At 39.2% G+C, this 27,996-nt stretch overlaps 2 protein-coding genes and 1 long non-coding RNA gene across 5 annotated transcripts in view; 1 reads left to right on the top strand and 2 right to left on the bottom strand.

Annotated features, from left to right (window-relative positions):
- Positions 1-40: 40 nt before the first annotated feature.
- SNX7 (sorting nexin 7) lies at positions 41-27,180 on the top strand. Its single transcript, XM_031614763.2, has 9 exons — positions 41-282; positions 5,328-5,504; positions 7,174-7,284; positions 7,606-7,770; positions 8,510-8,711; positions 10,253-10,452; positions 13,663-13,749; positions 20,217-20,369; positions 26,773-27,180. The coding sequence occupies exons 1-9, from the start codon at positions 115-117 to the stop codon at positions 26,851-26,853; spliced, it is 1,344 nt and encodes a 447-aa protein (XP_031470623.1). The 5' UTR covers positions 41-114; the 3' UTR covers positions 26,854-27,180.
- LOC116243506 (uncharacterized) lies at positions 857-17,834 on the bottom strand. Of its 2 annotated transcripts, XR_016469206.1 has the most exons (4): positions 17,540-17,834; positions 14,245-14,432; positions 12,655-12,719; positions 857-1,209 (listed from the first exon to the last, which is right to left on the bottom strand). It is a non-coding gene; the product is annotated as an uncharacterized LOC116243506 (long non-coding RNA). The 2 variants fall into 2 exon arrangements; XR_004169984.2 differs by lacking the exon at positions 857-1,209 and having other exon boundaries at positions 12,348-12,719; positions 17,540-17,827.
- Positions 17,870-27,996, bottom strand: part of PLPPR5 (phospholipid phosphatase related 5) — a 202,723-nt gene continuing 192,596 nt past the window's right edge. The window contains exons 9-10 of one of the 2 annotated variants that reach the window (XM_090146291.1): positions 17,988-18,106; positions 17,876-17,900 (exon numbers count right to left, since the gene is read on the bottom strand). The gene's annotated coding sequence lies outside the window, so the exon portion shown is untranslated. Of the gene's footprint in view, positions 18,107-27,996 lie in introns of both variants that reach the window. The other variant, XM_090146290.1, reaches the window with a different exon arrangement.

Genomic DNA, 27,996 nt, shown 5'->3' with positions numbered 1-27,996 from the left:
GTCCCGGGGCTGCCGGGGGCCGGGCCGGGCCGGGGGCGGCGGAGCGGCGGGCGGCCGATTGCGGCGCCCCGGGGAGCGGCTCCGGCGGGGCCGCCGCCCGCGCTCGCGGGAAGGATGGAAGCGGAGGACCGGACGCCGGAGCCGACGCTGTTCCCCGCCGGCGGGGAAAGGTTGGAGCCCCTCGAGGATGCTCCCGGTACGGCCCGGACGCCGCTGCTCACCGCCTCCGCCGAGGTGCTGGAGTTCGACGACGACGAGGACGACCTGGAGGTGTTCAGCAAGGTACGGCCGTGCCCAGCCGCGCTCTCCCCGCAGCCGGGGCGGGTGCGCGTGGCAGCGCCGGGACCGAGCGGGACGGGGGCGGCTGAGGAACCCCCGCTGCCGACGGGACGGGACGGGATGGGATGGGGCGGGCTCGCGCTCGGTCTCGCCTGCGTGGAACCGCTCTGCAGCCCTCGGCCGGGAATGCCTGAAGCGTGGCGGCCCGGCACGGCGCGGGGCAGCGCCTGCTCTGCGCGTGCAGACAATGCAGCGGCTCGGCGGGACGCTGCCGGGCGCTGCGCCGCGCTTCGGGGCTGCGCCGTCCCCGCGCCCCTTGGCGCACTGGCCGCACGGCGGGAGGCCGGAGCGGGCAGCTTCTGCTTGGGCGTCTTCTGCGAATTCCGAACTGCTGCGTGCCAGGATGTGCGACGGGGAGAGAAACTGCGAGTGGTTTTCCTGTTTGAAAATGCGATATCCCGCTTCTTCAGTGGGACCAATTGTTATTGGAATTAAAGATATATCTCCTATATTTCTATGGAAAAGAAGCTTTTTTTTTTTTTTTTTTTTTTTTTTTTGTAGATGTGAATAAAAACCATTGGAATAAGAGTTGATTCTTGGGAGCTATTTAAACTGACTGCAGTAAAAATCCTGAAATGGATGGATTTTAAAGCCAAGGGGACTGTTAGGTGATTTAATGGTCTGTAATGGGAAAAAGGTCAGGCTAAATCTTACCAAGTTATCTGTGCTTTTCTGAAGCCTAACTAGAGTTAGCTAAATCACATTCGCTGAACTTGAGCACAAAACCAGTGCTCAGTAGTGTTAGCTGTTTCTCACCTGGAATCCTTTTCCTTTTGCCAGGCAGGCACAAGCCTGGGCAGCTCTGCGTGCAGTTTATCAATGCCTGTTAATACAACACACTGACATGCTTGCTTGTCAAGCGTGATGTTCCTGGAGAACAGAAAACAAAACAAGTGCTGGTTATATGAATTACTTCTGCTCTCTGACAAACATCTGTATCCTTAAATATCTTCCATAGATTCATGCAAAATATTTCCTGCTTTTAGTAAATCTTAACAATTCTTACTGCATGCAGAATGATAACCTTTCTCTGCAGACAAGAATATGCCATGTACAAGTCTTGGGCTCCTGTTTTTGTGGTTGTGTATCAACCAGAAATTCACAGTTTGCTTTCAGCTTCAATTTGAGGGCTGATCTTTCAAGATGATGAAAATCTGTGGAGGTGATTTGGGATCACAGCCTGTTTGCGTGCATCCGTTATATGAAAGGGACTCTGGCAGGCTAAATGTAGTTTCAGACCGATTTTTGTAAAACTCATTTGTCCATAACATACTGTTCTGAGACCTCCTCATGTTTAATTCACACTGCTGTCCTTAAGGCAGTGGTGCAATGTGGGCAGGCTGAACTCTGCTCTGGGATGCAGAGGCAGTGCAGTGCTCAGTGCCTGGTGCTGCATCAACTTCATTTTTCTAAGTTTAGTCAGTGGAACGGATCAACTATCTCAATGATGAAAAATGAGGTTCTTAAAAAGTTGTCAGCCTCAATACCTTCAGTTATTACTCAAGGTGTAGTCGCCAAGTTTTTATTGTATGAAAATTCATAGATATTTGACCTGGCAGTGTCATAACCACTGAGCCAGCATCCTGTGACATATCTCAAATATTACAGACTGGCTTCTTAACTCGGCAGTTCTGATAAACCATTTTCTGATGTAACCTGCATTTCACTTTATCCGAGTTTCCGTCACCATGGAGAAAGTTCTGAGGTCATTTTAGCAGAGACAACTTCTCAAGGTTGAATCATGAGTCACACCACAACCTGCTTTCTTTCATGAGTGTCACAGTACCGTGTGTGTTGCAATACTCACCCTGGTAGTCCTCTTGTTCCTTGTTCCTGGTGCCCTGGCATGGCATTGACAGATCTGGTTTGGTTAATGCTTAAAATATTAAGGAGCCCCTTCAAAACTCTGTTTTAGAGTTGGTTCTCTTCCATAATTACAACAAGTGGATCAGGGATTTGAGCCTGATTTAAAAGTTGAGTGTTCAGCCAAGGAGCTATCCTGTCTTCCTGAATTTCTCTCCTTCTTTGAAGAAAGCTCCAGCAACTGAGCTGTTCTCCTAACAAGACACCCTGCCATCATGTCCTCTGATTCCAGACCTGCAATGGATCCCTGGCCTCAGATGCATGCTCTCTCTTCTGCCTGATGGCGATAGCCTTGAGTCAAGTGTCCATGCTGGGTGGGAGCAGTGCTTTGGCAAACTCCAGGGCTTAATGTTTTCCCCAGTGAGATGCAGGCTGTGTGCTCAGCCCACCTTGAGGCTGCTCCCACTGCATAAGTGTTTCTATCCCATGTTAATTTTGGAGTCTCAGTGGCCAATTTCGGTCAAATGAAAAATTTTTAAAACCAAGAATGGGAAGATTTGCTTGTTTTCTCTCCTGCCACAAAATTCCTTCCACCCACAACAGATACACAAAAACATAGTTCCAACTTCAATGTCATAGCTGTATGGAAAAACAGAAAACTAGCTTTAATTTTTTTTTTACCGTGTTATTTCAAGAACTGCTGGCAGTAAGCCTGAAGTAAAGAAGAAACATGCTTACTTAAAACTCACATGCACTCATTCGTGTGCAGATGTCACAATGGGCATAGTACAGTGAACCAGAAGACTTGCTTGTTCCATGGATTTTTTTTGCTGCTGTTTTGTTTCTCAAATCACACACTTGTGAGCCCTTGCATATAAAAACATGCTTTCTAGAACCTGCCTGTACAACTTTTAGTAACAACTGAGGAGGAAGGAAACATGAAGATACTGGTGACCTATAGGAAATTAGACACTATGAAACACATTTACCTTGATTAGGCTTTGCATTGTCATTATTCATCAATGGCCATTCAAGTCCCATGCAAGCTCACATGCATTTTTCTTTCCCTGGAAAATTCCTGTCTTCTCAGCACTTTGCTTCACACAAGCACATTTGGGAAACTGTGCTCATTCTCCACATAGAGCATGGGCAGCTGGTGCTGTAGAGAAAACACAGCTTTTGTGTTCATCCTCCACTGCTCTGGTCAGTGCTGACCACATACAGCATAGAAGTTGTGGGCTGGCACAGCCTGAGTAAAATATGCCAAGTAACTGACAGACGTACAATTAAGCTGCTATATAATATTAAAACCATCACCTTTAATCAATCACCTTTAATCACAGAGTCATAGAAGAGGAGGTCTGGTATATTAATACTTTCAGGGCGTAATTCCCAATATGATTTTCTACTCCATGTGTGAGAGTACACTGATAGATTTAAAAGGAGAGAGTTCGCAGTAGAAAATGAGGGTTAGAGCAGGAAAATGGGGAAGAATATGTCCCAAAGATAGTTTTGGCCTGGTTGAAAGCAAAGGAAAAATTCTTGCCAGCCTCAGTGACATCAGTCTTGTACTCTCCAGTCCCACATGTCAGTACACAGCTCTGGTTTGTGTGGACTCATACATTCTCACTTCTGACATCTTACAGTTTTCTCATCAGCAACATCTCTTTTCTGCATGCTCCATAGTCAGCAAGGCACTATGAAGGGCTGTTTTTGCCACTGGGATTATCTTGCTTGCAGGAGAGCAGCCAGCCTGTGAACGGGTTGCCCAGAGCAGCTGCAGGTGCCCCATCCTTGGAGGTGCTCAAGGCCAGGCAAATGGGGCTTTGGGTAACCTGCTCTAGTGGGAGGGTTGGAACTGGGTCATCTTTAAGGCCCCTTCCAACCCAAACCATTCTATACTGCTTATTCATTGGCTTAGACAAGCAATTAATTTTACTGCGTTGTAAAAGCAAGTGGAAAAGTAGCTCAAGCGAGCCTGAAACAAGCTGCCGATATGTTGCAGAGAATTAAGGATGCTTCTGCCTTGAGAAGCCCCCCAAAAAGAAGGCATCTTCCATTGCAGATGGCCAGTGAGGTGCCGTGTTGTGTGGGGTGAGCTCCTCAGCACCCCGCCAGCTGCCAGCAGGGGGACTGGGCCTGGAGCTGGTCAGCCTCCGGTGGCTCATCCACGTGCTGACCTCCTTCAGAAACCTTCAGCTTTTATCCAATTTCGCATATCAGCTTCTTAAATTTTGCAAAAGAGAAAGCGATTTTCATGCTCTGTAAACTTTAAGAAGCCATTTCCCACTAACTGGGCCCATTACACTATGACCTCTTTGCTTTAAAAGAAGTGTGTGCATTAAGCATGCTTCCTCAAGCAGTTTTACAGTTTATTTTTGCTACACGCACTTCTATTTTTTATTTATGTCGTGCAGATTTTTAGGAAACTTTCTGAAGCCACTGATGAATATTAAAGTTTGTTGTTCATTGAAATATTTCACTGCATTTGATACATTAGATAAGCTACATAAAATGTTTGATATTTCAAATATCGTGATTGTTTTAATTATCGTCATTATTTTTAAACATATTATTTATATTATGCTGTTTTCTGTAGTTAGTAGATTTAATTTAATTAAGAAATTAAACAGCAGTTTTATACTACATGCATACCCATTAAAGATTAAATTCATGTCTCTGTAAAAGCTTTCTATTTCAAGTTCTATTTTAAAATATGTGCATGCTGAAATATCTGATTTCAGTAAAAACTCAAAATTGGATTTTGTCCTGGTCCTTTAAAGTCATAGTTTCTTATAGTACAGCTTACTAGAAATAACTGAAACTTTCTCAGTCCTGAAGTAATGCTGCAAACAATGTTAACAAAGCTGGTAATCAAACTGCACAAGTACTGGCTGCTTGTATTCGTAACTCATTTTAGCATCCACAGGCAAGTTCTGTTCTCTAGCTGTGCATAAATTTCTTGTCAGAAGGTACTGTTTTGCTTTGATCAGTTCTGGAATGAATCTCATTCCTTATATCCTCACTGAAGCAAATACTGAAGAGAATAATAGACTTGTCACAGATCATATTATTCTTTTGTCTGTCCTAAGTTTTATTTTAAAACTTACCATTTTGGCATCCAAGATATGTTTGATTGTGTATAAATATGTTTCAACATGGATGTTCTCATGTCCTGTCTGCAGGATACGTCACTGGCGAACTCATTCAGTCCTTCAATGCCAATATCCCCCTCGTCTATGATAAACCAGTATAAATTTGAAGATGAACCAGAATTAAAAGATCTCTTCATTACTGTTGATGACCCTGAAAGCCACATTACAGCCATTGAAACATTTATTACATACAGGGTAGTCACAAAGGTAAGCATCTGTTAGATGAGGATCAGGGTAAACCTCAGTGCCTCACGGAGGTAACAGCGATAGCATCTTCTGCCTTCTTGTGAACCATTCTCTAGGTTACTACCCAACTGAAACTGTGCTCTGAACTCTGCTATGAGTTATAGACCACTATAATCATATGGAACTGTGCAGTTGATTCTGAAAACAAAAAAATCAGTGTAAGTACATACACACATGTATATCAGCATGATTTTTTTATACTGAGAAAAGAGTTGCCTTGCCTGAAGCTCACCTGCTGCAGTCTTTCAGCTCCATTCTTCAGTAACTGTAGCGCCCACTGTCACCTGGAAGTTTGTTTCCAACCTGCAGTTGCATATCATTTCCCAAAATTCTCAAGTGAAAAAGTAATGCTAGCAAACAACATAGTGCATTTTTAGCTGTCCTGAATGCAAATTGTCTACTGGAAATAAGGAAGAAAGACAGCACTGTGAGACCAGCCAGCTCTTTTGGGATTACCAGCAAATATTCTGCAGGCTGTGTTTTGAGAATTACTGTGTTCGTTTATTTGACTTTGAGTTCTTTTCAAAAGATACATTTAAAACCAAATTTTCAAATGGGAATTATTCATCTTTAAATAGAGAAGTTACCAATTCCTCATAAAATATTTAAAGAGTAGGAAGAGAACTATCTTCATTAGGTTGTGAGCAATAATTTTCACTTCATGCATCTTTTTGTAGATGAATGAACATCTTTTTCTGTAGGCAAATAAGGAAGGGCTGTAAGGTGGATTGCTTTTGCTTCTTTATCTCTTTCATCCTTCCTTATCATATTTAATTTGAAGTGCTGGTTGTTGATGATAAAGTAAAAGCATTCCTCCCACATACCTTGAAAAAAGTTTATTCAGTCCTTAAAAATGTTTAGGTTACAAGAGTGTGAGTGAGTTCTTTTGCCATGTGCTTGCATCAGACTGTAAATCTCTGTGCAACAACGAATGCTAAGCAGCTGCATCACTTTGCTGAACACCTGGGCTCTTTGTAGTTTGACTCCAGAAGATGAAGCAGTGATAAAATCTTGCGGTTTGACGATTTTGCAATGCTGTAATAAGCATTTTTTCTAAGTATTAAAGAGTTTGTTGTCAAGCTCTGACAAAGGGCTACAAAACTGCGATTGATGGATTGAAGAATCCATTAAACAGCACGGGCAATGTGCTATGATATGCTGAAGTTTTCATGCGTTGAAAGCAGGGATTGTTGGATGGTGTCAGCAGACCTCAAGGACATATGTCAGCTCTTTCTGCGTTTTTCCAAAATGCTAAAAAATGGGCTTTCCTCACTCTTCGATTTTTGACTCTTCAGAAGAGCCCTAAATGTAATGAACATAACTGTGATTGTTAAAAGGGAAACACCACACTAAAGTAATGATTGAAATCTTTTGGAAGCACTGTCAGACTGATTATTTGAAGTCAGTCTGTTGTGTTGTCTTTTTTTTTTTTTAATAGAACTCTGATTTCTTGAAAAAATTATGTTTTATCTCCTAAAACAATTCATCATTGTGCTTTAAAATCTTCAAGCAAATAGCGTGGGCAAACTAGAATCATGTATGCAGTTTTATTCAAAATGTAAAATGATATTGTGCTTTTTAGCCACTATTCTAACTTCCTGGACCTGTGTTTTCTGTTCATTGTTTTCAGACATCTCGTGGTGAATTTGACTCCTGTGAATATGAGGTCCGACGACGATATCAGGATTTTCTGTGGTTGAAGAGCAAACTCGAAGAAGCACATCCAACACTAATTATTCCTGTTCGTTTGCTAAAACTTACACTATTTTTATTAATTTGTGTTCTGGTCCCAGCTTTATACAAAGATGCTTGAGGTCTTTCTGGGGTTTCTAAAATCTGACAAACATTAAAATAACATTTTCGTTAGTAGCTTTATATGCGTGTGTATGTGATAATTAAAAATTCTGCTAGGGTACTTCTTATGTTTGTCTTTGAAACAATTTGGTTTTTACGTGGTGGATTTTACAAGGTCATAGCTATGTTTTCAGCAAGTAGAAAAGCTATTATAATATCTTTGGTACTATGCAAGTTATACAGTATGTTTTTTTCTTTCTTTCCTTAGCCATTGCCGGAAAAATTTGTGATGAAAGGAATGGTGGAACGATTTAGTGATGAATTCATTGAGACTCGAAGAAAAGCTCTTCATAAATTTTTGAACCGTATTGCTGATCACCCAACCTTAACTTTTAACGAAGACTTCAAAATTTTTCTTACTGCACAGGCCTGGGTAAAATGGCTTTATTTTTATCTACAGTTACATGGAACCACATGGTGTGTCAGTAATGGTGTGTGAGGAGCCTCCCTAGATCAGTACTCAACAGCATCCTCTGATGGCTTGTTACAGAAGGGTCACAAGAAGATGTGGAATTTCTGGAATATTCTTTCCCCAGGAAAGCCTTTTCTTCTGTGCATTTAGCTATCTTTTGTGCGGCCATAATTATTACTGTATCTTCCACAGCAGTTTTTGTTGCTGTGTTTGAATTTCTGTGACAAATTCACAATACTATATGATGTATGTGAAGATCCGAGTTTTGTATTCAGAGCCATCCTCTGAACTTTAGGTTATTCTATCAAGATGTAAAAATAGTTCCAAAAAGTAGCTGGATTACTTCTTCCTGTAGGAACCTTGTTTGCTTTTCCCAATGCAATCTTTACCTCTGTTTCCCTGTTCTAGAGGCTAAATTGCAAAGTAGTCAACTCACTGTACGGAACAAAAGGGTAAAGGTTTTCTGCCATCCTTGGTCATTCTTTGTAAGAGCACAATGCACGGTATCTTTATGTCTGTTCAGAAAGTCTTAGAGTAAGATTTTGCCTCTAAAAAGACATCTGAATTGTCTTTTTTTCCATTGAAGTGTATGCAGTTTTTGTTTAAAAACAAACAGACAGAAAGTTTTAAGTCACATATTATTATTTCTAAAGAATTTGAATATGTATGTGCAAATAAACACAGTACATTCTGGTTTTAGGAACTCTCCTCGCACAAGAAGCAGGGTCCAGGTTTGCTGAGCAGAATGGGACAGACCGTAAGAGCTGTAGCATCCTCAGTAAGAGGAGGAGTTAAAAATCGTCCTGAAATGTTTACAGAAATGAATGATTATATGGAAACATTTAGTCACAAAATAAACGTACTGGACAAAATAGCTCATAGAATTTACAAGGAAGAAAGGGGTAAGTAGAAAACAAATATATATTTTAATGGGTTTAAGAAATTGATATATTGATAAATGACTTGCTGTAAACAGTAAATTTGTTTTCATTGTGCCAAGCAAAATAGTTATTTCCAGCAAAAGGGAGATTTGTATTTGTACCATGTTTTCCAAAATGGTCATTGTTCTGGCAGATTTTCAAGTAAACTTGTGTAACTTGGTAATAGGGAGGGTTTTAACACATCATTGACCTGCTTGAAAAGGAACTTAAAAATAAGAAACATAACAAGTATGGCTATCTTTTTATTGTGCTTATTGGAGAGCTGTGTGACATTTTGTATTTCGAATGGAATGTAAAGAATCAGTTTTCTGTGCTGTGTCATACTGTTATAATGCTTACAGTGCTGTGTAGATTCTGGAACTCTATATGTGTCTCTTTTAGTTTCATTCTGCATTCTTTTTTTTTTTTCACATATTGGCCAAGTAGATTATTTTTTAATTTCAAGAGCTTTACTTTTGGCAGTAGTTTCTGTCATGGGAAACTGTGTCTGTTTAGAGTTTTAGAGAGAAGGATTACTTAAGCTCATGTTTTTCCTTAAATAACAGCAGCCTGCACACCCGCCTGCAACTCTAAATTATTAATTTTCTGAGCTTAACACTGATCTCAGTCTAGGTCTGTTGATTACTGCTGATTCTACTGGTCAGCACTTAAGGAACGTTACTCTGCATATAGTAGAAGTTGAAGTGCTACACTGTTCTCTAATAACTGAGACTCTGTGCTTTAGTGTGCAGAGCCAGATCTCAGCACATCCTTGCCAAGTTAGAGGGGTCTTAATAAATGAAAATACATCTTGCTGAAAAACGTTCTTTTTGATACGGCTCATTCCAGTGGAACTAGCTGGCCGAGGTCTTTAGATTCTAGTCATCAGCACCAAAATATTTCTTGGAAAACCTTATGAATTTTGACGTGATCCCAAAAGCTTAATAAATCTTCTTTCTTGATTTTCCAAATAGCAAAAGGCAGAACACCAGTGTGGAGGGTGCACTGATGAGGTTGTGAGAATGTTCCTGCTTGTAGTGTCTTAACATGTGATTTTCAGGTCCATCTTGCATGGATGCTTTTTTGTTGAAATGCTTTCATAGTAGATGTTGGATTCTTCACAGCACACGGCTTGTTTTGGACATTTCTTCATTATAAATTCAATTGTGTTAAAATTATGCTTTCAATACATCCTGCTTTCAGGTCATATTCAGGCTTGCCCGAGTTAAGTACTGTCAAACCTCTCAGTGACTTCTGGGCCTTACACAAATTATCACTTGATATAGAGACACAAGGGAAGCAATTCTTGTGGTATCCATCTATTTAGATTAATAAAAACTTCTTAAGGAGATATCAAATACAGAACTGGAATGAACTTCCTTGAGTTGTCTGCACCTTTTGGGACTTTAAAATAAAGCTGCTGGTTCCTTGCTGTGTTCACACTAAATAAGAGGTTGCAGTTAGTATCACTTAGACATCTGTTAGTAAACAAAAGACTAATCTGTTTGTATGTCCCTGTTAAGAGTATTTTAATGAGATGAAGGAGTATGGCCCCATCCACACGCTCTGGTCAGCATCAGAAGAAGATATAGCAGACTCCCTAAAAGGCGTCGCCAGCTGCATTGACAAATGTTGCAAAGCTACAGAGAAACGAATGGCCGGGCTCTCTGAAAATCTCCTACCAATCATACATGAGTATGTTCTCTACAGTGAAATTCTGATGGTAAGGTTTCTTTAAGGATTGCTTTTGGCAGTACGTGAAGTTTGTCTTAGGCCATTGACAGATTCTGAAAGCAAGTCCGTAGCTGATGAAAAATATTTTGTGGCCACTGTTCTGCTGTTAGTAAATGTGCACGGCAATGGGATAGCTGGTCCGTTAGCAGAGAATCTGGTTTGTCCTGTTTCCCTGATTAAAAATCAGGCAACAGGCACCCATTTCAGACAAGAACTGCTTAGTAGTTTGTGTGGCAGGGAGCCTGTGGTAGCAGTACAAAAGTTTGGTTTTAGAGCTGTGTGTGGTAGGGCTGGAGCACAGAAAGGTTCAAGGAAAAGCAGCTTAGAAAGACCTCTTCTGACACTGCTGAAATGTGCAGTAACAGATTGTGCGGGGGAGAAGGAGTGGAGAGGTTTCTCCTTTTCTAGGAGATGTTCCTAAATTACTTCTTCTTTTTCTAGAACAGCAGGGAGCTTCCAGTCCCTGTGTCACAAGCCTGTTTTAGTCTCTGCCATAAGCTGATGCTTTCAGTTCCCTCCATGGATGTATTTTTCTTACACTTGGAGAGAATATAAAAAATCTGTCCTGATTGATAATCAACGTAATTCCAAAACTGATTTTAGCATGTCATAATTCCCACTCTTCTGCCTTCAGAAAGCAAAAAATGTCTACAAACGCATCTCTGTGGGATTTGCCATCCCAAGGCAAGCTACAGTATCTGTTTTTGTGTCTCTGCTAGGAACCCAGCTCATAGGGCAGCAGGAGCTGAGTGTGCTACAGGCCATGTGTACAGCAAGGCCCAAGATAACTCAGCCAGCAAACTCCTTTACTGGCACTGGGCAGAACATTGTCCATTTTTCAATAGGTTTAGCTTCTGAAAGTTAGAAACCAGTGCAGCAGTGACTAGTTTCACTGAAAGAGGGACCATACAAAATGTCCCGTATCTCACAGGCTATATTACTTAAATGTACATGCAGGTAGGTCAAGATAGGTATTAATGTACTTAAAAGCATGAAGAGATGAATATCTTAGCACATAGCAAACTGCAGTATTTCCTCCTTCAATTCTTATTTTTCAGAACTTCTAAGTCTGTTACCTGGGATCCTTTCCATCCCTCATGTTATTAAAGACATGCTATCTACAGCTTTGCTCACCTTTGTGCAAGTCCTCCCTTTTGTGCCTAGCAGGGAGATTTCTCTGTACAAATCACAGAATGACACCCTGGCTCTTAATGCACAAAGTGGCAAGTTTCTACTGCTTGTTGCTAATTTTGTTGTGTTTATTTTCTTTTTATTTCTGGTTGCAACATCCAACTGCTTGCAACGCGGTGTTAAGTTGCCACAGGATTAATGAGGAAAGTCTTGCTCCTCTAGCTCATTCCTGTTCAACCACTGCACTTTGCCTTTCATTCACCATGGATTTCTTTTTCCTATAACTTACTTGCCTCTCACAGTTTGGAGAGGAGACTGCTCAAAAAAATATATATATGATAGGGGAAGTCGCACACTAATAAAACCTGGGGTGTGTTTAACCCCTCATTGCAGGCACCTTTATGTGCTGCTGCACTAACATAATTGGCGTATGTACAGAAGGTGTGATCAGTACAATGGATTAGACTTTGTATGTTCCAGTGCTGTGAGTTCAGCCGAAAACTGAGGGCAGAGATGAATTTGTAGCTAAATATTTACATCGAGACAGGCTCCTTTCTAGCTGACTCAAGCAGAGGCAGGGCAAATCTGGAGGGCGTAGCACTGTCCCGCTGAGCTTCAGCATACAGATTGCAGCAGTAAGTTAGCTATGGGTCCACGTGCAATTATTTGAGGATTTTGTGTCAGAATAGCATTAATTATACAAAATATTATAAAAATATAATAATATGTTTGTAAAACACAGTCCCTCTATTTGCAATTGGAAGTCAGCACTTGCCTATGGTTGTAACATACCAATGTTAAAATCATTGGGTTTTATCTTATAACTTAAGGAGTATTTGTGGTAAAATTCAGCATATAATCAAAACAATAGTTTTTTAAAAAGGCAAAAGAAATACAAAAAAAGAAAAGAAAAAAAGAAAAAGAAAGCATTTGTAACATATTGGACAGCTCTTCCAGACCTATTTATTTTGCTTCTGTGCTTACAGCTATACATTTTCTATATTTATCTAAACAAAAGATTTTCTGAGCTACTGAAAGGTAGATTTATGTGAGTACTTACTGCCAGTGTATCACTCAGAGCTGTCCAAAGTCAGGTGTACCAGGCTGTTCTAGTGAGTGTCTGTTCTAGAAGAAACATTGAAAAATTATTTGAAAATTCAGCTCCTATTTTTTTTTTTCAATTTTTTGTGTCGTTTGTGTTGAACTGAGAAGATATCAGAGAGAGCACAGTCAAACAAGACAGCTAGAGAAAGTAGACCTGCTTGGGTCCTCTGCTGGTTCAACTGGAAGTAAAATCAGTTGCAGCAAAGTAGTGTAAGAGGAGGTATCTTAGATTTGTAATTATATTTGTCCTTCATTTGATTATTTCTTTAAAAGAACTAATGCCTTCTGTGAGTTAATCACACCTGAGTGTACTTCTGCAGATGTGGAAACTCGGGTAAGGAGAAATGTTCAAGACTTGCTCAAGGTCACAGAGGAAATGAACATCAGAAATTAAAATTTAATCTGTAATACCTTTCCTAACAACAAGTAACATTTCCTTCCCTTTCTATTTTGACATTATGCTAAAAAATTCAATACCTGTAAGGCAGGTTTAGAGGAGGAAATAATTTCACACACTGGAAATAAGCACATATATCAAAGTTACTACAGCTATCTGATTTTACTCAACTAGAGTTCAGTACTCAAATAACTCAGACAGCATACTTCTGGACACTGGGTTGCACAAACTCATGTTGCTTTTTCAAAATGAATACATTGTAGGCTGTGTTGATATGAAGTTAATTGCTACTGCTGGTTTCTTCATCCACTTAGCAGTGATACTTATATGGCAGATTCCTGGACTTTGGACTCACTAAGACTCTTAAAAAAAACATGTAAGATAAAAAGTAGATATTGAAAAATAAGTATTCACTACATGATTTTGAATTGCTTTTTAGGAAAGTACTTGTATCATGCCAAAGTTTTTGAATCGTGTCTTCTTTAATTTATGTTGTTGTGTGGTTTTCTGAATATATATACTTTGTTTTTCTTCTTTTTGTATTTATTTATTTATTTTTATATTAAGGGTGTTTTGAAAAGGAGAGACCAAATTCAAAGCGAGCTTGATTCCAAAGTTGATGCTTTAGCCAATAAAAAGGCAGACAAGGATCTGGTGAGTATGTCTTTGTACAGAATGCTGAAATATTCCAGGCCTTACTCTAATTGCAGAACAATGCATGTCCTGTGAAGCCACACACTGTAACTGTATGGTGTCTCTGTGTCCTGTACTTCCTCTGGGAAACCATGGGACTTTGCAGCTACACATGCCAGGCAAAGCCAACCTTGAGAAAAAAGCAAAACTTCAGTGGATAGGCAGCTACAGCAAAGGACTGGGAATAGTGGGCGTTCATGGAGCGTGTGTTGTCAATGCAGGTGGCACAGCAGCTTATTTTTAGCATTCTTCCACACTGAGAATTAAAGTAAGACTTGCCGCAGTGCTCTTGTAGCTGCTGCTCTGCTGACATAAGAGAGGAATAGGAGGTAGAAAGAGCAAAGCCATTCATGAGACATATTTAAAATGAAAATTTTTGGATCCTGTTCTTTCAGGATTGGTTATTTTTTAGGATTTTTTCTACTAGCTCACACCTTCATTCTAATGCAGTCATACCTATAGCAAATGGACTTGAGCATCCTCAAAGCCATCACCAAAGCTCAGCAGGATGAGTTTGCACAGCCTCCGTAGCTCGCCTTCCTGCCGCTGCCACCAGCTTGCCTCTGGTCTTGGTCAATGCGTGTGCAATGCAGCACAATGCAGTGCTGGTCTTGAGATGGTTTCCCACGCTGCTCTGCTACCACCTGTGCACATTACAGATTCAATGAAAAACAGAACTGGCATTTTGAAAACTTTATTTTTTAGCTCTAACGCCTAAATAATGTGCACAGTTAGCACCAAGTATCATACAGTGTAAATAATATATAAAAATGACTAGATGACTAGTGATTATTCACTGCAGTTTTTTAGTAAATTGAAGAAGGTCCTTGACATTTCAGATATTTTTTATTAGTTGCTGCAATTAGCTTTCATGTAAAGATGAGCCATTTAGATATCTTTTGGCAGTTGAGGTGTGTATTTTCATTTGATTTCCTGTCAATTAACAGAATAAGTAGGAATATATTATTGCTATCTGATATCTGTATAATGCCTCTGTATAATGCAACAGCCAGCAAAAACTTATGTTTTTTTCCTGAAGCAGAAATTATTTGCTTACACTGTCCTTTTATTTTACTGCCTTTCTGCTCTTTTATCTGTTTTGTTTCTCTACTTCTCCTGCTGCTTCTCCTGTCCTTAGTCTGGGACACAGTCTGCAGCAGGCTGGGAGCTGGGCAGCAAGGATGGATCTTGGTGCTCTGCTGCCTGTGGTTGCCAGCAAAACCAGCAGATTGCCATGCTGCCCTTTGAGGGCACAGGCTGACCCACTGCCCGCTGCCCGCTCCCCACCTGGCCACCATGTTCTCAGCTCCCTGGCATGGTGTCCCCACCAGCTGGCAGCCGTGACCCCGGGCTGGCTGCCTCCCAGCTGTCCTGCCTACCCTGGCGGGCAGAACACCAGCGCGAAAGGCTCAGTGGGTGCAGGCAAAACCTGTGAATCTGAAAGGTAGGGATGGTGGCAGCCTCTGAGCAACACAGAGAGTGGATGATGAAGGAGATCAGGGGCTTGTATGGTTTCCTTGGCCTGGGGTCATGGGGATGTGCAGGGGTATCACCACGTCTGGGAACCAGCTTGTAGGGCTCAGAGAGGTCACTGGCTGCCAGGAGAGCCACTTCTGCTTTTTGCTTCTAAAGGTTTATAGGGAAACTATAAACTACTCTTTGTAATAAATTAACAAGTTTCATAACACTTCACATTTGTGGGAATCAGCAAAGACCATCTTCAAGCAAACCTTTACTTAATTATTTCTATTCTCAGTCTGTCTACAAAATATATGTATCTATGTACTGGCCAATTAATGGGTAAGTGAGGTCTCATGCTGCCTGTATCATGGATCAAGTCTCTTAGTTGCACTGCATGTGAAGATAGAGTACATATTAAGAACTTCATCTGGCCAGAAGGCGTGTTATAAGTCATTGCTCAAGTTATTTGTATGCAGTTAGTTAAACCAATTTTGCATCAATATTGCATCTCTTTTATCAGTACTTCCCATTTGTATCGTGTGTTGCTAAAAACACTTGCATTTGCACAGAGTGACTCAGTTCTGAAGTGCAGTTCATAAAGCTTGGTTAGCAGCTGGGACACTGCCTGGCAGGACATGGCCTTCTAAGAAAGCATTTCTGGTATAATCTGATGGAGTCCTCAGACAAGATGCTGGCACTTAGTTTTCTTCAGCTGTTATAGACAAAAAGGAATAATTTTCCCTTTTGCATTGCATTGATTGTACCATTGATTTGATATTGACAACTTTGTGCTCCATAATGAGATGTTTGTCCTTGCTTCCACTGAACCTGGTCTTTTTTAACTGTTCCTGCATTCCCTTGGTACCACTGTGGTAAAAGCGTGTGGGTTGTGTGGTTACCCAGGTGTTCAGATCTTTGCTTTATCTTTCCAGCCTCTCTATTTCTTACTCATTTCAAAAAATGCTGAGATCTTGACTCTTCTTACAGTCTCATCAGAGCAGCAAAGCAGATATCTGTTAGTCTGATCATAAAATCCTGTCTTTTCTAATTGAGTGGCGGCTGCATCCTGCTGACTTTTTTCTTCATTGGAAGTGGAAGATTTTTTCCATTAATGGTAGCTTGGCCACAGAGAGTTTTGCACTGCTATTTTTTAACTGTTCAAGTAACTTCCAACTATTTTCTGAATCTGTTGTTTACTGTTTTTTAATTTTTATTACATGTTGACCTATTTTCCTGACACTTCTATCCAGACTGCTTTCAGAATGAGAGAGATTGGGAAAAAAGCCTGAAAACAGAGGTGCTGTTATTGGAATTGGTGTCAAATGCTGACTTTGGCTTTATTTGCACATTCCTGTTTTTAGACGTACCCTATGTAGCTTCTAATGATCTCGCAGACATCAGATTGAACTTGTCAGTGCAATCTGGTAGCCAGAAATTCTGCTGACAATGACTAGCAAGAACTCTAATCTTATTTGAAGTATATTTCTGCCATAGATAAGGAATCTCAGCCTGTCCTTAGGGCTGATAAAAGGCAGTGAGATGTTTAGCAATGGTCACAGCAAACATTAAATGATTTAGCAAGCAAGCACTTATACAGCAAGAGAGTGCAAAACATTCCCAAGGTCAGTGCAACTGACAGACTGGAATCACAGATTAAACCTTGTAAGACGTGAGGTTCATTGGCTAGGAATAAACATTTTCTTGAGACATGCTTCTCCTGCTGGGCTTTTAGGACAGGTACTTGTGATGCTTCTAAAAACCCCAAAATTATCCTCCCACATCAAAATGTAGGTGTTGGAGGTGGCCGTTATTCAAAGTACGGAAGGTCTGAAGATTTTGATTTTGGATGCAGCCTCCTGTCAGAGATTTTTGGGAGGGGTGTTTGAATGCCCTCCCACTCATCTTTCCTCCAGAGCTCTGGCTGTAAAGAGGCTACCATTTTGGCTTCACTGCTCCTATGCTCTGTTCTGAAGGAGTAACCAGTGCCTCCTTCAGTGTCTTGGGGCTATTTTACAGATTTGATACTGCTGTGAGTACTAATACTAATTCTGACAAAAGGTTGGTATAATCTGCTCCGACAGAACCTGACAGGTTTAAATGCCGACTTACGGATTCTGCTATTCAGGCTTGAAGTGAAGAAAAGAAATGCTAAATCTATCACATTCTGAATGTATGTTATGTTTTACTCCAGGCTGAGCAGGGTTAGTATGCCCAAGTGAAGGATTAATTCATGTAGTAGATACAAGGTCATGCTGTTTGGCATGTTGAGATACTATACAGTGTCACTTACCAGGTAATTTTGCTCTTGCTGCAAGTCCCTTTGGCTACAAGTCACCCTGTTCATGTCCAGTAGCACTCTGCCCTGGCAGGTCTGTCTTACTGCTTCTGTTCTGTGGTACAACATCTGGTGAGCACCGTGCTGTCCTCCTGCAGGAACCACTGATGTAAGAATTAATTTGTTGCTCTAGCTGCCTCAATGAGGTCAGTGTAAGAAAATGGATCTAGGATCATATTTAATTGGTAGGATAAATTGTAACAATGTAAACCTTGTAAAATAAATACACACTACCTGGATGTAGTTGTTCAGAAACCAAGCCATTTGTTGATTTCTGCTTTCAGCTGAAGAAGATAGTATGTATGTTTCTTTTCAGCTGTGAAAAAGTAGATGTTAAACCTTTCTAGTTGAGGTGAAGAAGTGTGGCATAACTCTGTCTTTAGACCCTAAGTTCAGCCCCCACCTTGATACACTGGCAGGCTTTAGAGGATGATGCTTAAACCACATATCCAGGCAGGGATGTAGAACAGTCTGCCTGCCCACATCACACTGTAGTTACACCATGGAAGAAATCTGTAGTTCCTAGAAAAGGCAAGACAAAAACAAACTGTAAAATAATGCCTTAAAGATACAAAGGTCAAGATAAAGGGAGGATGATGCTGCCAGGACTTTGAAGCCAGATTTCTTGAAGCATGTGGTCTAGCTCATTTCCATATAAGAATTTTTTTTTCTTGCGAAAGCAGAAAAAGTGATTCAGCTGCCTTTCTTACTTTAAATCATCTATAAATAGTCACTTTCAGTATTCTGTGTGCATTCATTTTTAGTGTTAGAAGGAAAGGCAATTGACTTGGGGCATGCCCAAGATACCTAATCCAGTTGCCTGTAATATCTTTAAAGGTAATTTCCCCATATTTAATCTTTGGATTAACCTTTTCATGCTGAATACACTCTCGCCCATAGTTTGATTACTGATCTAGCTGGATAATTGAACTTTGGCTTTTCGGTAAAGTAGAAATAATATTTTTTCATTTTCTTCTTAAATAGTGTCCAGTATTTCACGAATCTAGAAATGTGGCAAGGAAAGTCAGTGTAGAAATAAAGTCTAACTAAAAATGTTTATTCCTCTCTGTATCATGGAATGTGGGAAAAAACATTTGGTTGAAATTTCTTTCATTTTTCCTAGCTACTCTGTTTTTGCCTAATTTGAGCATAAGGATTTTATTTTGTCAGACTCTGAGTTGGTTTTATGACTATATGAACTGTGAACAGGACTTCTGAGCATTGCATAGTGAAAATGTACACAAACGAGTTTCTTCGTTAAAACATATGTGTCTCATCTTCACAGCAGTCACACAAGCAATGTGTATGAGCTGTCATCTTCCCCTGATACCTCCAATTTTAAGGATTGGGCTCAGGTTCCATCCCTGTTCCAGACAGAGTCGCTTAGTTTGTTTCTGCTGTTTGCAGCACCTCCAGCTATGGCACTGGAGAGCTGCCCTCTGTGTATGGTTGGAGCTGAAGGCTGTGGACCACAGCTTTCCATGTCCTTTTCTTATGCTTGGTTTTCTTGCAATGTGTGAATAGCCTAAGCATCCCTTGAAGATCTTGTAGAAGAATTGGAAGTTCCTATCAATGAAAGCACCAGCTCTGTGGCACTTAGGAGGAGAACTATCCAACTTCACAGAGAAGTTGTATGATGAAAACACTTTCCCAAGAGTAAAAAGAATAAGAAGGTGTACAGTACCTGAGTTGCAATGGAAACAATATAAGGAGATCAGCTTTTTCTGCTTTATGATCTTTATAGGTGTTGTTTGTGCCTGACCTCCCTAGGTTTGCTTCAGGCAGATGCTGTGCAGTCCTAAGGCATTAATTCACACTGTAGCTGCAGATTTGTCTCATTCTGCAACAGGGTGCCAGCCAGCACTGACACAGCTGATTAGCAAATGACAATAGGTACAAAATTAGTGACAAGACTAGAAGATTCGCTAGAGAGAGGCCCTTTATCTATTTCTAATTCCCATTAGCTTGGAGTCACTTTGTGCATCTCCAGCAATTAGAGGCAAAATAATGACTAAAGGTTTTGATTCTGGATCTCTCAAACAGACCCTGCTTTGCTGAAATCCTCCATTTTAAGTTCTTTCTCTACTTCAGTATTTCTCGCTCCCTTGTAGGGTCACATCAGGGTTAGTTCCACACCAAAGGACTGCAAAGTGATGGGCAAGAAATCTGAGTATAATTTCTGCTGTCTTACTCCCCGTTCTGATTTCTCCTAAAGTCATCAAAAGTTCTGTCAGAATTTCCTCAGTCTTCTGGCCAAATCTCATTTGTAAAGTTGATTTTGCTCCAGTAAAGGCCTCAGTGTTTTCCTTTTTAGACGCATTACTGTTGGGTACCAACAAAGAGGTGCCAGAGTCTGTAACTTCCCAGTCAACAAAAGTATTTTCAGCAACATTTTAGTTCTTGTCTCAAATTTCTGCTATTAATATTTCAGAAATTGTACTGAGCTATTCATTAGGAATAAAATTTAAAATTATTTATCACCAGGAAATGATGTGCTAATTTTAATACCAACCTTGCTTCTGCAGTTCTGTTCACTTTACTGCACTACAGTCACTTGGTTTCTATCAATTTTAAAATGCTAACTCTACTGATTTTTATATTTTCATTTTTTATGTTTACAATTTGTATTTAGTTCTCAGAGGAGATTGGGAAACTTGAAGATAAAGTGGAATGTGCCAATAACGCTCTGAAAGCAGACTGGGACAGGTGGAAGCAAAACATGCAGTACGATATGAGATCAGCGTTCACTAATGTGGCTGACAATAATCTCCGTTATTATGAAGAGGTAAAACCCTTTCTCATGGCAGTAGTTATTATTGACTGATTATTTTAGCAGAGAAATCATTGCATTTTATCTAAAGAATAAATGTTGCATTTTAGTTTAAACTTGTGTTCACTTCAGAATCAGTTTTTGTGGGAAGAAGGAGGCAGATTCCTTAACTTGAATTGTTTTAAGCAAAACGTATTTTATTTGTGCCCAAGTGGTTGATCCTGAGTTCATCAACAACAGAGGGCAGTCTTGTTTTACTAACCACAAGAATTTGGGAGATATTTTTGGGTTGAATGTCAGCTGCTATATTTCAGCTTAGAAGCCTTTTGCAGTGACTGTGTGAAGAAGCCCTCTGGAAGGCTCCACGTTTGTAAATTACTTTATATGCAAAAAACATTTAAATGTGGTTCCTTTTAAAACAGCACACTCACACAGTTCTCATTGTTATTTCTCTGAGGAATGTGAACCAATCAGACTTTACTATAATAACAGCAATACAAGTTTGAGAAGTCTATGAAAAGCTCATGGCACATTTTTCAAAATGCACAAATTATTAAATCAAATCTTTTTATAACTGACTACTTTGGAAAGAAAGCAAAATGGTTGAAATACAATTTTAATTTCAATTCAAATGGCATAGCTATTACTCCTGGTAAAAATTCCAAGTAAGATATTCTAACCAACAGAACTTGAATATGTGTAACAAAATCTCTTAAGCATTCTGTGAAGTTTCTTCAGAGGCAACGTGTTGCTTATGTTGTGCTTGTTTTGAAAGTATCCCAGTCTCTTGATTTTTTTTTCAGGCTCTCCTGTAGTAAAGCAGTTGCCCATCTACCAATCAAAAAACAGTATTTTTCACAGATATATGTTGATATCTGTGTCTTCCAGTCCCACGTTCCAACCTTTTTATGGGTTGTCCATTAGCCTCAATGTAAAATCACTGTCCTGGTTTTACAAATCATTTTGTTAGAACATAATTGAAAAGACAGAGCTCTTGATCATCAAGTCTAGTTAATTAGGATGCAGCCTGTGAGATGTGTGGACATTGACAATCTGTTGTTACATATGAAGATCAAAATATTTTCTGAAATCAGGCAGCAAACTTTTGGCATCCTCTCACATTTTTTACAGCTACTGATGATCTCTGCTTTCTATATCATGAATATGTATGTTAAATCAGAGCTAAATATATTGGAATATTTTGTTCATGAATGATTAGCTAAATTAAAACACAAAAATAATTCTTTTCATCTCTTTCCTGTCTAAAATGCTTTTCACTGAATTAGAATTTCATTTCAGAATGTCAAAGCTCATAGCATACATGAAATTATTATCACTAAGTCAAAAATGTGAAAAATGGTTCAACTGTTTCTACAGGTACCAGTGGCTCTTCTTATAGAAATAAATAGTCTCTGAAATACTGGACAAGTTAATTTACACTGAGACATTATTATTTGTTGGTGCTTTTCTTGAAAACTTTTAATGGTTTTCCTGCTATGTCCTGAGAGAGCCAGATTTTAGAAAAAAATATTTGCTGTAATAACAAACATTAGGCTAACCTGGCTGAAACGTGAGGGCTTATCAAGTTTTGTTTCTGTTTTTTTTTGTTTTTAGCAGAAAATCATTATCTCAATTCTGGCATTCAAGAGATTTAGGTAAAATTAATTTGGAAAGTTTGGAGAGTTTTTATCTAAAATGTGGTGGGGTTTTTTTTGTTGTTTTTTGGGGTTTTTTTGAGACCTGTTGTTATTGCTAATGGTTAATTATTGGAGAAGACCTTATATTACAAATGATAGGTCCTGCAGTCCTGAATACAACAGGAAACAAAGAAACAGATAAAGCATTAGCATCTTCCTGTGCTTGCTGCCTAGAGGTAAAACCTTAGGAAGGGAATCTCAGAAATCTGAGCATCAGAATATGGTTCTTATGCTTTCCATGAAAAATGAAGTCCTACCTTTAAGATAAGCATTTGAAGAAGTGTTCCTTTGCTTCTACAGCTATGGAATCTCAGTCTCTTTGACTCTCTCAGTGTAACAGACACTAATTAAAGCCCAATGTTTCAAGTTGATGGGGTGCTCCTGTGCAGACCTATGAGAACAAAGTCTTTCCTGTGATATTGTACAATCTGCACAATACATCTGCATATGATGCCATTTAACAGCCCAGTATTACCATGCCTGAGCAATCACTTGCAGTTCCTGTAGTTGGTCTCAGGAGTTCATGAAGTTTTCTTCCTTCTCTTCCAAAAGAGTTGAATACATGCTAAGTCTCTCCATATGCAAGATTTAGAACTTTCTGTATTAAAAATGAGTGTAATTGCATTGCTAAAATAAGAAGGATTTTATGAAAAAAGAAAAGAGAAGGTTTTAATTTGAAATCAGGACCTCTCATTCTGAAGAAGAAAACATCAGTTTGTTTGCCTTACAAAAGAGTCCTTGAATGAAGTGTGTCTCAATGCCATACCATTTCTTTTACTGCTTTTTCCCATGCCCCAGGTACAACACAGTGGCCTGAATTAGCACACCTCTTAGCTCACAGGAGATACAATCTTCCCAGTGGTTGAAATCACAAACTAACCACAGGGCAGAGCACACAGCTGAGAGAGCACCTTGTCACCAGGTCTTTCCATTAAGTTAGGTATAGATATTCTCCAGCGCCCTTAGGACAGAGCATTACTAAAACCAAAACAAGATACAAAGTTCTTGTTACTTAACTAGCATATCTGAAGTCATCCTGGTTCATATTAGCCAATCCAGGCACCCAGGAATGTACTTTGGCTTCAAAGAACAACAGCAATTAAACATTTACCAATTGCTTTTTCCTCATGTTTGCCATAATCTCTAGGATATTTGCATCAAGGAAAAAGAAATATTTAATTTTCTCAGCAAAAAAACTTTGTTAACATATTCAGAGAACATAAAACAAGACTGGAGTAAGCAGGAGCACTGTCCAAATACTGCTCAGACACTGTAAATCCAGCAAATACACCAGTTTTGGTTTCCATTGCTTATAATGCACTCTAATAAATGCAGGAATAATGTTTCCCCCCTCTACCCCCATAATGTAGAATTATATCTAATTTGTTTTGGCACTGAAATAACATGTTTTTTTCCTTGTGCTAAGATACATCTTTTTAAGTGTAGCCTCTGGTTTTATATTTGCCATGTCCAACTGTTTAAACATTTGCAGTCATTTCAGACATGGACATTTATTTTAAATACTTTCAGGAATATTTTTTTTTATATTTATAGGGGGAATAAGCATTTTTCTATTAGTATAAACTCTAGTTTTTGTTTTCTTGCACCCAAAAACTATAAACATGATTTCTGTCTCTCTCTCTCAAAAACAGAAGACTTCATTTTCAGATTCTAGTCTGGGAAATGTCATCACAAAGGATATTTTTAAGGTATTAACCATGGAAAACAGGGAACTGGAACACATGGCATATGACACATTGCTTCTGTTATCATCCCTACTACATATTCTATTTTTAAATCTCCTTTTTAGTTAGATATGCAATTGTATATGGAAATCTCTTGCTGCTATTTCTAAAAATGGTGCTGCAGAACAGATGTGCAGAACAGTAGTAATCAGAATACTTTAGGTAAAATAGCCTATTTAACCTCTTTCATTTTGTATATTTAAATTTTCTAAAGTATTCTGCTGGGCTTTTACAAGTAATGGGATTATGAATTTCAACACTATGCATGCACATTTAATTTCCTGGGTTTGGTTTTTCTTTTTGTCCCCTTTCTGTCTCTTTTGTGAAAGTGGGCATATCCTGTGTTTAGATCTCCATTTTCACCCTCCCAGGAGAACTCTGTAAAAGCATTCTGTAATAAGGCTGAAGTGTACATCAGTAACAAAATGTCGTTTATGCAGTTCATGCTTCACGATATAAAAAGCTTGAGCCTAAGGCACAGAGACCTACTTTTGTTTTGGTACGGTTAATTATAAAACTTGTCAGCTGTAGCAGCACTGTGATGTCTGACAGTGAAATGAGCCACCATTGCTCCTACATTTTTGAAAATGTGTTTTGGTTATATAAATGGGGATAAATTAAAAACCAAATAACTTGTGTAACTGAAAAAATGCTCTGCATCCTTGTGTGGAAAGACTTTGGTAAGTTGTATCTATCTGGAGAGGCAATGTAGTGTGACTGTATTTTGACACGTGTTTTGGTCCGTTACAAAGATAATAGGGATCCATTTTTATATTCAAGACAGTAAATATGATGTATGCACTTTAACACACATTACTGAAATTACAAAATGACAAAACATGAAGTTACAGAGTATAAATTAAACTGTGGCTCATAAAAAAAAAACAACATTCATTCATTGCCAACAAAACACTTTTCAAGAAACTGATTATTTCTTGTCTCACACCTAGAAAAAGCTTAGGAAAAACAGATGTGCCTTGCAGCTTTCTAGGATGGCAATCCAGTCTGGGCTCTAGCAAATAGAAATCTGAGGATGAGCACAACAGTGAAAACACATTGCTAGCAGCTGCCTTGGTGACATTTTTAAACCAAGAAGCCACCTTCCAGCTCAGACACCTCAGATAGATGCAACTGCCACAGTGTCACATGAAGAAAGGGAGACTCTATTGAACAAACCTTAAAGCCTTTCAACAAAAGGCTTTCAACAAAAGGTCAGAAAGACCTTTTAAGTCAGAAGTCAGTTTGCAACATTTGCAGATCACTGTTCATGCTAGCTAATGTTACTTTCACTGCTCCTCCCTCCAAAATAACATTTCTCCAAAAGGCCAGTGAAGAAATGCAGATTTCCTTGTGAGTCTTATCCAGTTACTCCTCTCTTTTCACAGTAATTCAAACCTTCAGTGTGCTCTCAAGAGCATCACAATGTTGTGCAGTGCAAGAAGCAAAGGAAATTAGATCTGTCAAGATCACAAAAATAAGCTTGGGGGAGTAGGTTTATGGTTTATGTAGTGTGGAGGACAACATGCAAATAACATGACATATCTGATAATGACTTTCTAACATGTCTGATGATGACAAAGGACTCATGTGAAAGCAAGCGCCTACATACTTTTTCTTTGTGAAAATCAATCAGATGTTTTAATCTCTTGCATTATCGTGCAGCCCCTTTTTGGTTCTGTGTCTTCAGAGGCATAACTGCTGCCATCTTTTGTTAGATTTTCTATTGACATCCCTGAACCTGCCCCCTCATACCATCACGGATTCTTCCAACTCCATTCAACCTCCATTCATGTGTCTCCTTCATTTTGCTCTTCAATTTCATAAATTATCATTATTTGTGATATCAGCCCAATTGTCTTCCTCCAGGTAGATGCGCAGTAGTGCATTACTGTAGCTTGAATGGCTTATGGTAAGAGTTTTCACTTAGGAAATTATGATGTTTTCAGGGCTGAGTTAATTCAAAGTTTGAATTAACTGAGTATGCTGTTCAGGTTTTAATATAAGAGAATTTGTTGAGATTTTCATAAGAGTTGCTTATTATGAATATTTCAGATTTTTCATGAAAAACCCATACAGTAAGAAGCAAATAAGCTTCTTACTGTAAGTCAAGGTTTTATTAGAATGTTTCCATTTCAAAACAGAATTATTGCATGAGTTTGGCTGCACTGTTTTAATGACAGGTGTGAAATGGCAGAAACCTGGTATGCTGAGTAACAGGCATCAGCACATCATGGGTTACCCAGCAATAGGCTGCCATGATCCTCAATACTAACTTCTGATTTATAAAGGTTTGCCAAGCTGCCAACACTCATTTAAGCCAAATTGAACTACAATTCATTTGGGGATTTTTATTATCATTATTTTTTCACTTATATTGCTTCCAATAATATATATATATATAGTTTGTACAGTTATTAATATGTTCATCCGTTAGGAGAGAAATACATTTGCTGTAAATATGGCAATCTCCCCCCAGCCCCCTGCCTTTCTGGTCCCATTTCTTTCTCATTACTCAGGGGAAAAACAAATTATCTGTGTGTTTAGAAAAAAAAATGTTTTAATTTAACTTGGAAAGAATATTGGGTATGCTATAGGAATCCATAGAGATTACCAAGGAACTGTGTGCGACTGTGCTTTCTATTTAGAGAAGATCTTTGCCTGTAACTAAAGGGAGAGATTAAAGAAGAGCATAATTAATGTTAGCATCTCCCATGCTAACACATACAATTGCAGTGCTCACACTGTGTGCTTGTCATTATGTAAAAGTGACCTTTACAGCTCACCCAGCGTGTTGGCTAACATTTTACATATCACTGAGCTGCCTAGGAAACCATATTTTGCTATTATCACAGTCCCACAAAAACAACTTGTGACAATGCATATGTACTCTTTTTTTTCTGCTGCTTTTTCTCCTTGGCTACCAGTTTTACAGAAGTCAGTCTGATATATTAATATGTATCTGTGGATTTTTTTAAGTGCCTTGCTACATGGGAGTCCTTCCTAGCATCTCAAACAGTGGATCATCATGGGGAAGAAGATTCTGAAGACAGGCCTTGAGTAATATCTCTGCTTGATCTCTACCTTTTCCGTGAAGTTTTTCTCAACCAAAGAAGTGCTTTATATGAGATCAGATACATTATTAAATGCAACTGTTAAAATCAGTGAAACGCAGGAAACCAGCTTATTGAAAACTCAGGTATTCTACTCCTGAAATACATTTTGGAACATGCTATATATTGCTTTATATTGCTTAGTCATGATTTTACATATTTTTATGCAAGTGTTCACATACAATTTTTTTCATACATATTGCATAACTTGGATATAAAGTATTTTAAATATGTAAAATAAAGCTCAATTTTAATAAAAAGTTTAATAAGGAAAGTCTTCATTCTGCATTCTACTCTGTCAGAATTATTTTGGCACTGTAGCTTCCATATTATATTCTCTATACTGAGTAATTGCTTGTATTTGTAAAATTCTGTATCATGGATTTGAAGGAGCAGTTCAGGATTATTTTAATAGATCTAGTCACCTGATGGCAAAGTGGTATGGGAAGATGCTGTTCTGTGAGATTAATACTGCTTTAAAGTGCTGTTAATTCAGCTTACAGTTTGTATTATTTACAAGTCAATTAAGCATCTTTCATTTGATCTTTTTTAAAAGATAAGAAATTGACAGTTCATGAAGCAGACTGTATCTGCAGAGATATCATGTTAGTCAAAGCACTGATCCTGCCAACACCAATGAATAGCCTTTTACTCCCACAGCTGACCTTCCCACAGTGCTTAAGTTCCTTTTTCAGAGAGCTGGTATGGAAGTGAAAGGGAAAAGAAAGGAAAAGAGTTTTCTGCTAAACCGATTTGCTCCTGCAGTAATGCACTGAAACATTCTGAATGATTCCACCAAAGGTCTGACACACTGCACTTAGAACTGCTGTAGTGGTTCTTTTTCCTTGGCAGTTACAATGGGAGCGAGCCTAAGTCTGAACCTGGGGAGAATGAAGCGCAGAAATCAGACCCCACCTCACCATGGCTCTGGCTTTGGGAACCAGCAGGGCATCAGCCCTCACCTTCTTCTGGTGAGAACCTGTGATCCTGCTTGGGTCACTCAGCGAACGTCTACAGCTTCTCAGATCTCAGCTGCACCTGGGTGGCTGTGGACCTGCCCAGGCTGGATGTTGTAAGAAACAAATGATGA

This window comes from Phasianus colchicus, chromosome 9 (assembly GCF_987193195.1).
Source record: "Phasianus colchicus chromosome 9, bPhaCol1.hap1.1, whole genome shotgun sequence".
NCBI classification, from domain to species: domain Eukaryota; kingdom Metazoa; phylum Chordata; class Aves; order Galliformes; family Phasianidae; genus Phasianus; species Phasianus colchicus.
The sequence above is the reverse complement of the archived record's forward strand: the minus strand, read 5'-3'. Positions and strand labels throughout refer to the sequence as shown.

What these genes read in the sequence shown, in the direction of transcription:
- SNX7 (XM_031614763.2), top strand. Translation starts at nt 115, where the DNA reads ATGGAAGCGGAGGACCGGACGCCGGAGCCGACGCTGTTCCCCGCCGGC. An exon ending in CATACAGGGTAGTCACAAAG is followed by an intron (nt 5,505 to 7,173) that starts GTAAGCATCTGT and finishes CATTGTTTTCAG; the next exon opens with ACATCTCGTGGTGAATTTGA. An exon ending in AAAAGGCAGACAAGGATCTG is followed by an intron (nt 13,750 to 20,216) that starts GTGAGTATGTCT and finishes ATTTGTATTTAG; the next exon opens with TTCTCAGAGGAGATTGGGAA.